Raw genomic sequence first — 16517 nt, forward strand, 5'->3', positions numbered from 1 at the left:
CAGAAGGAGTGACCGGGCCCAGGCATTCGAGGCTGCAGTAAGCCATTATTGCACCACGGTACTCCAGCCTGGAGACACAAGACCTGTCTCTAAAATAAGTAACTAAATCATTTATTTAAAAATTATTTAGGCCAGGTGCAGTGGCTCACACCTGTAATCCCAACACTTGGGGAGGCTGAGGCAGGCGAATCACAAAGTCAGGAGATTGAGACCATCCTGGCTAACACAGTGAAACCCTCGTCTCTACTAAAAAATACAAAAAATTAGCCGGGCGTGATGGCGGGCACCTGGAGTCCCAGCTACTCGGGAGGCATTGGCAGGAGAATGGTGTGAACCCCGGGGGCGGAGCTTGCAGTGAGCTGAGATTGCGCCACTGCACTCCAGCTTGGGTGACAGAGTGAGACTCCATCTCAAAAAAAAAAAAAAAAATACTATTTAAATGTTTTATAAAAATAGAAAATACACAGGGTGAAAATTAGAAGGTCAATTTAACAACAGATGCCTCTGTGATCTATAAGTGGAAAGGAATATCTAGCTTTCACAAATATTTGATCATAGAGATATCATATGCATACCCTAGAAGAACACTTAATAGTATTAGAGTTATCACCAAGAAGGGCTGGAAAAGGACAAAATAATATTGTCAAGGGTGCCAAACCACTCTCTGTTATATAATGATATGATAATCAAACAAACTGTATGGCTATCCAAGAAGGTCTGCTTGGGAAGCTACGGGGAATTAAGAGAGGTAACTAAGAAATGGGTGATTATATATAAAGGATAATGATTGTTGATAAAATGGTGGCTAGGAGGCAGGACTAACTAGCAGCTCCCTCTTGAACGGACAGAGCAGTGTATGGAGACCCACATCACGGCCTTTTGCTAACGCAGAAACATGCCGGGAAAGCAGAGAGAATCCACAGACTCTTTGAAGGAAGTGGCTTGCCACTGCAGGCTCCGTGAGACAGCTGAAAAACTGTGAGCGCTCATAGTGTGAGAGGAGGAACATCGCCCCTGAAACACACATCCTCACTGGGGAACCTGAAGGTCCAGATCACAGGAGGATTTGACCTTACCTGGAGCTGAGATGAATTTAGAGAGCTGAGCGAAATATAGGGGACCAAATACATGGAAAAAGAGCCCACATAGCCAAAGCAAAACTAAGCAAAAAGAACAAATATAGAGGCATCACATTACCCAACTTCAAACTATACTACAAGGCTATAGTTACCAAAAGAGTATGGTACTGGTATAAAAAGAGGCACACAGATAGATAGAACAGAAGAAAGAGCCCCAAAATAAAGCCAAATAGTTACAGCCAATTGATCTTCGACAAGGCAAACAAAAACATAAAGTGGAGAAAGGACACCCTATTCAACAAATGGTGCTGGGATAATTGGCAAGCCACATGTAGAAGAATAAAACTGATCCTCATCTCTCTGACCTTATACAAAAATCAACTCAAGATGGATCAAAGACTTAAATCTAAGACCTGAAACCATACAAATTCTAGATGGTAACATTGGAAAAACCCTTCTAGACATTGGCTTAGGCAAAGACTTCATGACCAAGAACCCAAAAACAAATTCAACAAGATATACAAGGCAAAAAACATATGAGAAAATGCTCAACATCATTTATAATCAGGGAAATGCAAATCAAAACCACAATATGATACCACCTTACTCCCATAAGAATGGCCATAATCAAAAAATCAAAAAATAATAGATGTTGGTGTGGATGTGGTGAGAAGGGACATTTTTACACTGCTGGTGGGAATGTAAACTAGTACAACCACTATGGAAAACAATGAGATTTCTAAAAGAACTAAAAGTAGATCTACTGTTTGATCCAGTGATCCCACTACTGGGTATCTATCTACCCAGAGGAAAAGATGTCATTACATGAAAAAGATACTTGCAGCCAGGCGTGGTGGCTCACGCCTGTAATCCCAGTACTTTGGAAGGCCAAGGCAGGCAGATCACCTGAGGTTGGGAGTTTGAGACCAGCCTGACCGACATGGAGAAACCCCATCTCTACTAAAAATACAAAATTAGCCAGGCATTGTAACCCAAGCTACTTGGGAGGCTGAGGCAAGAGAATCGCTTGAATCTGGGAGGCGGAGGTTGCAGTGAGCTGAAATTGTGCCATTGCACTCCAGCCTGGGCAACAAAAGCGAAACTCTGTCTCACACATACACACATGAAAGAATGGACTTTGGGAACTTGGGGGGAATGGGTGGTAGCGGGGTGAAGGATAAAAGATGACACATTAGGTACAGTATACACTGCTCAGGTAATGGGTGCGCAAAATCTCAGAAATCCATGAAAGAACTTATCCATGTAACCAAATACTACCTGTTCCCCAAAAACCTATTGAAATAAAAATAATAATAAAGGAAGAACCAACCTGTGGGCTTAGGTATGTGGGGTGTAGCTTTGCCTGCCAACTCTGGTTAAATCAATACGGTTAATAAAATCATTTAATTACAGATCCACAGATCACTTCTTTCCTGGGTCAGGCTCTCTACACGGAAGATGGGCTGAGAAGAGATGGAAGTCCACTTTCCTTGTGCTGGGGGTAAGTTACCATGGGACTGGAATAATACTGGCAGTCTAGGTTTAGATCAGAGGTTGGCTGACAATGGCCCACTGCCTATTTTTGTAAATAAAGTTTATAGAATATAGCCCTGCCCATTCATTTACATATTGTCTGTAGCTGACTTCATTCTATGATAGCAGAGTTAAGGAGCTGCAACAGAGACCATATGATTTACAAAATACTTAACTTTGTCCTTTATACAGAAAAAAAATTTGCTGACAGAAAAAACATTTGCTGACTCCTGGCCCAATATATATTGAACCTCAACACAATGAAGTAAACAGAATGAATTATATTAAGGTGGGAAAAAAATTACCTTCAAATATACAGGATAGGAGAGAACTGACTCAGCCAGAAATGTGCTTGAATGAAAAAATCTTGATAGTTACAAATCAGCACAAATCATATAAGTAAGGAAAAAGTGCTTAAAAAACAAGAAAACATACTCTTAGACTACCCTAAAAGAAACAATATCTGGACCAGTAGTTGCAGTTCTCCTGTATGAACTATTCTTCAATATATACTCTTGTCTCCAAACTGTTCTCTCTCTAGCACCTTCTAACCAGTGGTTAATTTACACTTACCTGTCAGACTTTAGCTTAGATATCATTTCCTCTGAAAAGCCTTCTTTGATTTCCCAAAACTGGGTTACATGTACTTACTTACTTTATAATAGCATTTAACATATCATATTGAAATTACTTTTTTATTTGTCCATCTGCTCCACTAGATGAATCCATGTAAGCAGGGATAGGTAGCTGGTATTCCAATACCAGGCCCAGTGCCTGCCACAGTTTTTTAACATGTTCATTAAATGAATGCCACAGCCCCATTATATTCCTTATCAGTTAGACTGCACAGTAGAAGTATAGTCATGTGTCACTTAACAATGGGGATACATTCTGAGAAATGTGTCTTTAGGTGATTTTGTCATTGTGTGAACATCATAGAGTGTATTTACACAAACCTAGATGGTGTAGCCTACTACACACCTGGGCTATATGGTATAGTCCTATTGCTCCTAGGCTACAAACCTGTGCAGTATGTTACTCTGGTGAATACTGTAGTCATTGCAAGACAATGGTAAGTATTTGTGTATCTAAACATGGAATAAGTATAGTCAAAATACAGTATAAAAGATAAAAAAATTTAGTATCCTGTATAGGGCACTTACCATGGACGGAGCTTGCAGAACTGGAAGTTGCTCTGGGTGAGTCAGTGAGTGGTGGGTGAATGTGAAGGCCTCGGACATTACTGCATACCACTGTAGACTTCATAAATATACACTTAGGCTACACTAAATTTATAAAAAATATTTCTTTCTTTAATAATAAATTAACCTCAGCTTACTATAACTTCTTTACTTAGCTTACTGTAACTTTTTACTTTATAAACTTAACTCCTTATACCTTTTTGACTCTTGTAATAGCACTTGGTTTAGAACACACATATACAACTAGACAATTTTCTTTCCTTAGGTCCTTTTTCTAGACTTTTTTTCTATTTTTAAAAATTGTTTAAATTGTAAACTTTTGAAACAAAGACACTAACACATGTATTAGCCTTGGCATACACAAAGGCAGGATCATCAACATCACTGTCTTCCACTTCCACATCTTGTCCTGCTGGAAGGTCTTCAGGGGCAATATCATGGAGCTGTCAGCTCCAGTGACACAATGCCTTCTTGAGGAATACCTCCTGAGGAACCTGCCTGAGGCTGCTTACAGTTGAATTTTTTGTTTAGGCCAGGCACAGTATACTGCTCACATCTGTAATCCCGGCACTTTGGGAGGCTGAGGCAGGTAGATTGCTTGAGACCAGGAGTTCAAGACCTGCCTGGGCAACATGGTGAAAACCTGTCTCTTCAAAAAATACAAAAATTAGCTGGGCATAGTGGCACATACCTGTAGTCCCAGCTACTTGGGAGGCTGATGTGGGAGGATCACTTGAGCCTAGGAAGTCAAGGTCACAGTGAGCCGTGATCATGGCAACTGCACTCTGGTCTGGGGCAAACAGGGTGAGCCCCTGTCTCAAAAAAAAAAAATTAGTAAGTAGTACACTCTAAAATAACAGTAGCATAATAAATATATAAGCCAGTAACGTAGTTGTTTATCAAGTACTATGTACATAATTGTGCTATACTTTTTTTCCTCCAGAGCAGGAATGGAATTTTATTTAAAAAGGCTTTAGAACAGGAAAGAAAGGAAAGTATGTTTGGAAGAAATCTAAGCAGGACATGCTATACTTTTATACCACTGGCAGCACAATAGTTTAACACCAGCATCAACATAAACACATGAGTAATGCGTTGTGCTATAATGTTAAGATAGCTAGGATGTCACTATGCGATAGGAATTTTTCAGTTCCATTATAATCTTATGGGACCACCTTTCTATAATAAGTCTGTTGTTTGCCAAAATGTTATTATGCAGGACCTGTTTTCAGTTTTGGTAATTGGCAGACTGAATTCCCTGCTCAAATCTATCCCCTTCCCTACCCTCTGGTAGGCAGATCCCTAGTTTTAACTGGGTTCTCTCCTCTGTGGCCACGTACTCAGGAAGAATCAGTACTCCAGTCCTTAGGGTGATTTACCTTTTTTTTTTTTTTTTTTTTTTTTTTTTGAGACGGAGTTTCGCTCTTGTTGCCCAGGCTGGAGAACAATGGGGCAATCTAGGCTCACTGCAAAATCTGCCTCCCAGGTTCAAGCAATTCTTCTACCTCAGCCTCCCAAGTAGCTATGATTATAAGCATGCGCCACCACAACCAGCTAATTTTGTATTTTTAGTAGAAACGGGGTTTCTCCATGTTGGTCAGGCTGGTCTTGAACTCCTGACTTCAGGTGATCCACCCGCCTTGGCCTTCCAAATTTTTGGGATTACAGGTGTGAGCCACCGTGCCCGGCCCAGGGTGATTTATCTTAACCAGATGGTTCAGGAGGGAATGTGATGCATTTAGGTACAGTGACATGTAAAGGGAAGTCAACTGAGCCATTACTAGAAAGGAGATTTACTTAAAAGGAAAAGTGTAAGGAAAATGAGTTTTTTCTGGCCTTTGGATGTGCCTGTGTTTAAAGAGGTTTTGCTAGAAGCTGCTTGCAACCATGAACATGAGGATAAAAATCCCCTGCATTGAGGATAGCAGAGATGAAAGACAGAAAGAGCTAGGGTCCATCATCATCAGTAAGCATCTAGAACCACCCCATCGCTAGATGTTTCCCTATGTGAATAGGGTAACACTTCGTTGGCTTTTCCTTTACTTGTAGACAGAAGCATGCTAACTTATGCAAGTGACCACATTTTAAGAGGAACTTTTGCAAATTGGGGCACATCTAAATGGCAAATAATGGTGAAGGCTTTGGAAACCATGTCTTTTGAGGAATAAAGGATTATGGATGTAAAGTCTAGAAAAAAGATATGGCATGAGATATAACAGCTCTTTTGTAATGTGAATGAAAAACCTAGGACCAATGTGTGGTAATAGGGAGCTACATTAATTCACTAACAGGAGAAAAAAGGTCAAAATAGAACTACTTAAAACAGAAAGGTTTATGGGCTAGTATGTTTTCTTGTTAAGAACTTCAGCTGTAATTTGGTGACTCCCTGTTGTGAACATTCTGGATTTGCTTTGGTGTGAGGCTGAGCTACAGAACTTCTGTTTCCTTCCAACCCTTAAGATGCCATAATTTTATTTGACTTCATGACATGTACTGCAATAATTATACAAGCAGGGAGGAAGAGTACAGTTCACCCTTGCACAACATTGGCTTGAACTGCACAAGTCCACTCATACGCAATTTTTTTTTCAGTTAATACAGTCAGTCCTGCATATCCACGAGTTCCATATCCACAACCAAATGAGGATATGAAATCTGGTGATCCAAAGAACCAACTCCCTGACTTGAAGATGCTTGGATTTTGGTATCCAAGGGGACCCCAGAACAAATCTCCCATGGACATGGAGGGATGATTGTAAGTATAAAATCACCCGTGTATATATTATTCATGCTTCAATCTCCAAAACTGGTGGCACTATAATAGCCTCTGCACATATTTATGGAACTACCCCAGAATATCAAAATTGAAGGATACTCAGTAAAGAGTACTAACAAGAAATTCAATTGTTCCTGAAGGCAAAAAAAAAAAAAAAAAAAAGGAGGGCATAGAATTACTGATACACATAAAATTGCAAAGTACTAACTGGGCTCCCAATAAGATTTATAGAAAAGGATTACATATATGAATATAATAATTCTCAAATATCTATGCTAGGAAAAACTTAACATTTAAAATAAAGATATACTTAGCCTTAGCATGTTTTAGATATTATAATCAGGAATTTTAAATTCTGGAAATTTATAGAAATAGAATATTAAAAAGTTGTTTAATTTACTCCTTCTATATCCCTCTTCAAAACTCTTCCATCTTCACAGTTCCAAAGTTTTGATTGAAAAATCTGTTGTTCAACTGCAAGAAATGGAGTAAAAATAAACTAGTGGAAAAAAGCAACAAATATGGCTATCATAGCTATGCCAGTTATGAAAATAAATTATAAAACAACTATACTGAATTCAAATAAACACTAAATTGCCCCAACATTATTGGTATAATGATAGCAGTGAGAGTCCAGACTCACTTTTCATGTCAAATTGGAACCATAAGATTCCAATAGATACATCCTTGTGGGTATATCACTTAATGAAAAATTGGATTGCTTGTGCCATTTATTTTACATTAAATTGAAGAATTTCTGTATGTGTCAATTTATTTGCTTTAGGGTTTTGTTGATGTTGTTGTTGTTTTCCAGAGACAGGGTCTCACTGTTGCCCAGGCTGGAGTGCAGTGGTACAATCATAGCTCAGTGCAGCCTTGAGCACCTGGGCTCAAGCGATCCTTCTGCCTCAGCCTCCTGAGTGGCTAGGACTGCAGGCCTGTGCCACCATGCCCAGCTAGTTTTTAAAATTTTTGGTAAAGACAAGGTCTATGTTGCCAAGGCTGGGTGCAAACTCCTGGGCTCAAGCAATCCTCCTATCTCAGCCTCCCAAAGTGCTGGAATTTTGGATGTGAGCCACCACAACCAACATGCTTTAGGTTTTAATTCAAATGATACACATGCCAAGTGAATTATTACAGATCTTTCACAAGTGCTCCATTATTGCAATTTTGTTCAACATATTTCCTTTTACTTGACTTGTTCAATATAATTTTCAAAATCCCCTGCTCTGGTTATACTGTGTATCTATTTTAGTTGGAGTGTTTCTGTTTTTTGAGATGGAATCCTGCTGTCACCCAGGCTGGAGTGTAACAGTGTGATCTTGGCTCACTACAACCTCCACCTCCCAGGTTCAACTAATTCTTCTGCCTCAGCCTCCTGAGTAGCTGGGATTACAGGTTCCTCGCCACCACATTCGGCTAATTTTTGTATTTTTAGTAGAGACAGGGTTTCACCATGTTGACCAGGTAGGTCTCAAACTCCTGACCTCAGGTGATCCGCCCGCCTAAGCCTCCCAAAGTGCTGGGATTACAGGCGTGAGCCACCGAGCCCGGCCTTGGAGTGATTTTAAATATTGTGAAGGATGGACTTTCATCATACCCCTATACATTTATTTTACCCATATTCTTCAGTGATTTTTTTTTTTTTTTTTGAGACAAGGTCTCAGTCACCTAGGCTAGAGTGCAGTGACATGATCTAGGCTCACTGTGACTTCTGCCTCCCAGGTTCAAGCGATTCTCATGCCTCAGCCTCCCAAGTAGCTGGGATTACAGGTGCGTGCCACCACGTCCAGCTCATTTTTTAATATTTTTAGTAGAGACAGGGTTTCACCATGTTGGCCAGGCTGGTCTCGAATTCCTCACCTCAAATGATCCACCCACCTCGACTTCCCAAAGTGCTGGGATTACAGGTGTGAGCCACCATGCTGGCCTAGATACTTCTGATTTTTTTCCTTTTTTTTTTTTTTTAAGGTGGAGTCTCGCTCGGTCGCCCAGACTGGAGTGCAGTGGTGCGACCTTGGCTCACTGCAGCCTCTGCCTCCCGGGTTCAAGCAATTCTCCTGCCTCAACCTCCCAAGTAGCTGGGGCTACAGGTGCGCACCACCATGACCGGCTGATTTTTGTATTTTTAGTAGAGGCAGGGTTTCACCATGTTGGCCAGGATGGTCACGAACTCCTGACCTCAAGTGATCCACCTGCCTCAGCCGCCCAAAGTGCTGGAATTACAGGTGTGAACCACCGTGCCTGCCCATCTTTTTCTTAAACATTTATTCACGTGTCTATTTTTCTTCAAAAAAATTATCATTCTTGATAACATTTTGAATTAGTATTTGAGTTCTTGTCATATAAATCAAAATGCTTCTGCTGAATGGTTGCAAGAAAGGTTCATTACTTCGCTATCTACTTTCCTATCCTTCATAATGCTCAAGTATTCCTAAACACAATGAAGAATTAATATGAGAAATGCAGGTCAGTCAACTGGGTCAATACATTAGCCAATAAATTTTTAAATAACACAAGAAATTTCACTTACCATTCAAATAGTATAGTTTGTAAATAATTTTTTTTGTTAATGTCAGCATGTTGAAAATAAAAACTAACTTATAAGTTATATAATATTACCTTTCCATCTAAATGATTTCAGAATTAAAAAAAAAATCCAGATTACTCTTTATTAAAGTGATGTGTTTTTTCTGGGACCAAAATTTGTTGCACATAATTTATACTACTATATATATAGCAGGAAAACATTGAGTTTGTATTTTTTAATATGTTTCCCTAAAAGGTTTCAAATTCTCAAACCTGCTAAGGTTGTAACAATACTGTTGACAACATGTATGCTAAATTTCAGTATTTTAACATTCACGTGAATTTCTTTAAATCTTACAATTATTATCTAATATCTAATGGTTTATAAAAAATCATCATGCTTACATTGTTTCATGTTACTTTCATTTTTTACACCTCAAAAAAGGCCACCTTAAGAACCCAAAAATTAAAAATGTATTAAGTGACTGGGAGTGGTGGCTCATGCCTGTAATCCTAGTACTCTGGGAGGCTGAGGCAGGCAGATCACCTGAGGTCAGGAGTTCAAAACCAGCCTGGCCAATATGGTGAAACCCTGTCTCTCCTAAAAATACAGAAAAAGAAAAAAAAAAAAAAAAAGAAAAGAGCCGGGTATGGTGGCAGGCACCTGTAGTCCCAACTACTCGGAAGGCTGAGGCAGGAGAATTGCTTGAACCTGGGAGGTGAAGGTTGCAGTGAGTCGAGATTGTGCCATTGTACTCCAGCCTCAGTGACAGAGCAAGACTCCACCTGAAAAAAAAAAAAAACAGGTATCAAGTATTGGCTGGGCATAGTGGCTCATGCCTGAAATCCCAACATTTTGGGAGGCAGGGGTTCACGACAAGCTTGGGCAACAGAGGGAGACACCATCTCTCCAAAAAAAAAAAAAAAAAAANCTCTCCTAAAAATACAGAAAAAGAAAAAAAAAAAAAAAAAGAAAAAGAGCCAGGTATGGTGGCATGCACCTGTAGTCCCAACTACTCGGAAGGCTGAGGCAGGAGAATTGCTTGAACCTGGGAGGTGAAGGTTGCAGTGAGTCGAGATTGTGCCATTGTACTCCAGCCTCAGTGACAGAGCAAGACTCCACCTGAAAAAAAAAAAAAAACAGGTATCAAGTATTGGCTGGGCATAGTGGCTCATGCCTGAAATCCCAACATTTTGGGAGGCAGGGGTTCACGACAAGCTTGGGCAACAGAGGGAGACACCATCTCTCCAAAAAAAAAAAAAAAAAAAATTAGCTTGGTGTGGTGGCACACACCTGTAGTCCCAGCTACATGGGAGGCTGACGGGAGGATTGCTTGAGCTAGAAGCTGGAAGCTACAGTGAGTTATAACTGTGCCACTACACTCCAGCCTGGGTGACAGGGCAAGATCCTGTCTCCCCACCCCCCAAAAAAAATCAAGTATTATAATTTAATGAAATTTGCATTTTAAAAACACTACTGCTTTATTGTTTCTATATACTGTGTATTAGAATACCTTTTGGTATTTTATATATTCTAAAATGAAAATTGAAACATAGCTCAAAATTTACTTTCTATAGCACTTCAAAGTACAGACTAAAAGGAGATTGTTTACACCTCAAGGAATTAGGCACAACTGAAATTGTGAGTATTAGTCAATTTCTCAAGGAGAAACTACTTCACCCACTACTCTTTTGGACTTATTTCCATCTGTTTAGCTGAGAATATTGGCAGATCTCAACAGCCACATCATCATATGTTATAAAGCCAGATGACATTCTGACATTGTAGTACCATGAAGTGATACGCTAATTTTGTTTTGTGATAAATCAACTATAAGTTGACATATTCAAAATCCAGAAGCCCATAGTATGGCAAAATTCCCACTCCATGCTCCCATCTTTTTTTCCCTTTGGATTCAAGAAGTTGGCCCCCCTTTTAATAATTAACAGCAACTAGTTTTCTGCGTTCCATCTCCCTTCAATCAAACTGAAAGGAAGAATTTGATATCTGAAAAACATCCTTGATACCTCATCCATTTTATTCTTTCAGTAAAGTTATTGAGCACCTACTGTGCCAGGCACTGTATGAGGCATAAAGAATACAAAGTTGAACAATGACAATGACAGAAACAAAATTCCTGTCCTCATGGAGTTTACAATCTAGTAGTTCTGACATTAAACCAATACATACAAAATTACACGTGTTAAATGCTAAGTAGAGGTATGTGGTCAGGTGAGATGTGTAACAGCGGCTCTTACTCTGTGACAGAAATTAGGGAATGTTTCCCTGAGGAAGTGATGAACTAAGATCTGAAAGACAAATAGGAATTAATTAGGCAATGGGAAGAGATAGATATTTCAGGTCAAAGAAACAGCATGAACAAAAGTCTTATGCTGAAGGAAGCACTGTAATTCTCATTCCAAATACTTGAAGGACAATGAAGGTATTGAGTAAAACATGGTACATATGAGGCTAAGTGGCAACAAGAATAGGTAACCTCTATTGAGTGCTTTTTACGTGATGTGCCAGCCACTGTTTTAATCTGAGACAGTAACTATTTTAATGCTTGGAACTATGCTTTAGATAGTGGCCCTAATATATCTGACCTCATACGTCAAATATATTTGGTCACATAAAATATTTCCATCAAGGACAATAAAAAGCCACTCGTGTTTTAAGCTGGGGTGCAACTGGGGGTAGGTAGGTGGGTTGTCTGGATTAAATTTGAACTTTGAACAAAAAGAATTCTGCCTGCAGTACAGTAAATACAGGAAGGGCCAGAGTCGCTGCAGGAAGAACAATTAGGAGACAACGGCAGTTACGCACACAAAAGGTGCTGATGGTAGCTTAGATTAGGGAGTGGTGAGAAGTGAAGTAGACACATTTGAGAGATGTTTACAAGGTAAAAATGACAGGACTTGAAGAAGTGATAGGGAGAGGAAGATGTCTTAAGATGATTTCCATGTTACCAGTTTGGGAAGAGGGGGAATGGTGGTGGCATTCACTGGGATAAGATGCCTCGATTAGACTGTAGGTTAACACAAACTTGTTAAAAAGGGGGTATAACTCCCCTACTGACATGTATTGAATAAAAACCCACAGAAGAATTCCTGGTTTTTCTTCCACATATATTTGCCTTTGGTCATACAGTCATTCTTATACGACTTAACTAGAAATAATGCTTCACCACAACTAGTATATATGGGGGCATTTCCAAGTTCTTTTTTTTTGAGATGGAGTCTGTGTTGCCCAGGTTAGAGGGCAGTGGCACGATCTTGGCTCACAGCAGCCTCGGCCTCCTGGGTTCAAGCAATTCTCGTGCCTCAGCCTAATGATTGGCTGGGACTACAGGCGTGCGCTAGGGCATCTGGCTAATTTTTGTATTTTTAGTAGAAACGGGGTTTCACCATGTTGGCCAGGCTGGTCTCGAACTCCTGACCTCAAGTGATCTGCCCAACTTGGCCTCCCAAAGTGCTGAAATTACAGGGATGAGCCACTGTGCCCAGCCTCAAGTTCTAGGATGAGGTAAGAAAAGAAAAACATTCAAAATACCCAATGTTTTTTACATGCATGAAATTTAAAAGCACAGCACAGAAAACCTACTACAAAGCTACTGTAATCATACTTGTTAGAATGACTATTATCAAAAACACAAAAGAGAAGTGTTGGAGAGGATGCAGAGAAAAGGAAAGAAAAGCTCTGTACACTGTTGGTGGCAATGTAATTATAGCCATTATGGAAAACAGTATGGAGGGTCCTCAAAACATTAAAAAATACAACTACCATATGAGCCACCAATTCCACTACTTCATATATGTTCAAAGGAAATGAAATCAGTATGTGGAAGACACATCTGCAATCCCATGTTCACTGCAGCGTTACTCAATAGCCAAGATACAGAATCAACTTAATTGTCCATCAACGGATGAATGGATAAAGCAATATGTGGAAAATATACACAGGAGAATACCATTCAACCTAAAAAAATAAAAAAGGAAATCCTGTCATTTCTGACAACATGGATAAACCTGGGTGTAGTGGCACACACCTGTGGTCCCAGCTACATGGTGGACCACTGTGTTAAGTGAAACAAGCCAGGCACAGAAAGACATGCCAAATGCTACCTGATCTCACTCATGGAGTGCAAAAAGTCAACTGCGTGGGATGGAGAGTAAAATTCTGGTTATCAGAGGCTGGGGGATGCGGAAATGGGGAGATGTTTGTAAAAGAACACGAAATTGCATTTAGTAAATATAAGTTCGGGAGATCTACTGTACATCACTTGATTACAGTTAATAACAATATGTTGTATACTTGAAAATTGTTACAAAATTTTAAGTGTTCTCGCTTCAAAAAAAGTTTGTGAGGTAACACGTTACACAGCTTGATTTAGCCATTCCATAATGTATACATGTATCGTGACATCATGTTGTACATCATAAATATATGTTTTACTTCTCAATTAAAAATATAGGAAAAAACTCCAAAAAACTCAAAAGTAAACAAAAAATAAAAATAAAAGAGATTTCTTTTTTAAATTTCAGGACATGACAACTTTATATCTAAATTATGGTAACTTAAAAAAAGGGCAACCCTGGTAAGTCAATTGTCAGGTTTTCCTGTATTTCTCACACTGCTAAATAGTTTGGGGTTCACTTAAACAAAAATCATCCTATCTTTTAGGTAGTTTGAATAACACAAACATGGTAACATATACCTCATACATAGACGTACACACACAATTTAAAGTTTTATGGTCATCTTTAAAAGATAAAAAAGATAAGGGAAAATGTGTGAATTAATGACAAAGCTATAATAAAAGCATATAACTAGGCTTTAAGTCCAAAGACCAGATTACTAATTGTGATTTCAGTCATTTGTCCTTTCTAAGCCTTAGGGCATTTTTTAAAAAAAATTTCTAACATTTGAATAATACCTACCTCTCAGAATACAGTGTTTTATGAATTTTAAACATCTATAAAAATAGTATTCTTTATAAGAAAAAAATCCAACTAAGCACATAGAATGCTCAGATTATCATAATATCTACTGTTTGTATGATTTCCTTGGGAAGACCAAATAAATTTAAAAGTAGTAAGTAAAACATTCAGCTTCTATAACAATAAGCAATTATAATATACGACAGAGGCCAGGTACAGTGGCTCACGTCTGTAATCCCAGCACTTTGGGAGGCCGAGGCGGGCGGATAACCGGGGGTTAGGAGTTCAAGACCAGCCTGGCCAACGTGGTGAAACCCCGTCTCTACTAAAAATACCAAAAATCAGCTGGGCGTAGTGGCAGGTGCCTGTAATCCCAGTTACTCAGGAGGTTGAGACAGGAGAATCATTTGAACCCACAAGGCGGAGGTTGCGGTGAGCTGAGATCACGCCATTGTACTCCAGCCTGGGCAACGAGAGCGAAATTTCATCACACACAAAAAAGAAAAACATAGAAAAATTTAAATTTATATAGATGAATCTAGAGAAACAATGTTAGCTCTGAAGAAGTTTATGTCCCATCAATACTTCTTTTCCATAACAGACTGTTTTTGCCAAATGTATACTTAAAAATCAAATGTTTTCTTCTAAGGACATATGCTATACATTTTAAATCTTTAATTAGACCTCTGCACATTTAATCTAAGGCTATCAGTTTTAGATTAACATGACTTATTATGATTTTTTTAATACTCTGAGGTAAACTATTATCAATTTGTTCTTGGCTGTATCCTTAGTACCCAAAACAGTGCCTGTATATCTTAAATAACGTAAATGAAAATGGATGTTTGGGGTGGGGGGAGGAAAGGTCGGTATTGTTTTCAATAAAGCCCTAAATCACTCCAAAATTTAATGTAAATGAAATATGTATTTCCCCCCAAGCACTTACATACAAGGACCACTATGTATGTCATGCCAAACACGCAAAGCACCATAAAGTGTCGCAATGTGGTTTAAAATTTTCAAGTATCTTAAAGAAAGAGTAGTCCAGCTATTTCATTTTCTATCTTGGAGAGATTTATGTTTAAGAATGTGAATTTTAAAATAGACACCACTTAGCTTAATTCTATCAGAAATATATTTTAAATCTTTAAAAGTCTCTGTTTCTTAACACTCATGTACTTTTATTTTATAATGCATGATTTTCTTTCATGTTGATTTCAACCTTAATTCCTAACAAAATAGAATTCAAAACTCACCAATGACTCTTATTATAGAAGACTTGTGTATGTATATATATATATATATCTCACATAGAGCTTTAATCAAAACTAGCTTTATAAATTCAGTATGTGCAAACACCCACCTAATATGATACTGTAAGAATGGTATGAAATTGTCTTATGTGCAAGGAAAAAAAATTTTCCAAAACAACTTCTTAAAGAGAAAATGAAGGTAAAGAAATTAATATAAATAGTATTAATCAAAATTTTATAGTTACAAATGGTGCCAAATTTAGCAGGATAAATTACTATTTTACTTCTAACAACAAATGTTTAAAGGAATGTACAAGTAATGCTTTTTAAATCACTTGGTCATATACTCTAATATTTTGCTTTTGTACAGTTTGTGCTTTTACTTTTACATTTGTACCATCTTTTGTTGAAAATTATTCCACTTATACAATGTACCCATTATTTAAAATGATTTTTTTCACATTTTCAAGATATTTTATAAGTTCAGTAGGCTGATGATTTTCCAAACCCATTAATTATATAATTTATTAATCTGATTGGACTTTTTACAGTAATTAAATTATAGATATAAGTACATAATTTTAATAACATTTAAAATGTAAGCCTCTTTTCATTTTACATTAGTCATAAAAGCATTTGCATCTTTGTAAATAATAGTAAATTATTAACAAATATTGAGAAATCAATTCAGCAATCTGTGTGAACACAAGAGGTTTTCCTTTTTCATTTAAAAAAATGCCTACAATGAGATATCAAAATTAGGAAATGACATCTTCTTTTCAATAGACATGTAATTATTTTACACTATGTGTTGACTTCCCTAGATCACAACAGTTTAAAAGAGCGCTAAGCCCCAAAACACAAAACAACCAAAAGATTGTAATGCCCGTACCTAATACTTTCTAAACTGGCTTTGAAATAGTCATCACTTCATCACATTCCATTTTGCTTTATTGTCTTTTCATGAAAATAAAACTCTTCCCCTAACTGGTAACATCCACATTATAAATATAACCTTCCTACTCCACAGCTATAATTTCAGTTTTGACTGCCACTCCTGCTATTCAACTGTCATCTTCTTTATATGATGAAGAAGAGCATCTTTTTCCAAGTGAGCCTCTGCAAGAGCCATTTTAGCTTTAGCCAGTTCCTGTTTAAGAGATTCATTCTCTTCCATGAGCTGAAATAATAAATGGGGGGGGGG

General features: G+C 38.1%; 1 protein-coding gene across 2 annotated transcripts in view; it reads right to left on the reverse strand.

Annotated features, from left to right (window-relative positions):
* Nucleotides 1-15791: 15791 nt before the first annotated feature.
* The window catches only part of BLTP3B (bridge-like lipid transfer protein family member 3B), a 116489-nt gene continuing 115763 nt past the window's right edge, over nucleotides 15792-16517 (reverse strand). For both annotated transcript variants that reach the window (XM_017887279.1, XM_017887281.1), the window contains one exon: nucleotides 15792-16493. In XM_017887279.1, coding sequence (XP_017742768.1) covers nucleotides 16374-16493 — 120 coding nt within the window. In that variant the 3' untranslated portion in view covers nucleotides 15792-16373. The remainder of the gene's footprint in view (nucleotides 16494-16517) is intronic.

Source organism: Rhinopithecus bieti, unplaced genomic scaffold, assembly GCF_001698545.2.
Source record: "Rhinopithecus bieti isolate Rb0 unplaced genomic scaffold, ASM169854v2 scaffold_15133, whole genome shotgun sequence".
Lineage (NCBI taxonomy): Eukaryota > Metazoa > Chordata > Mammalia > Primates > Cercopithecidae > Rhinopithecus > Rhinopithecus bieti.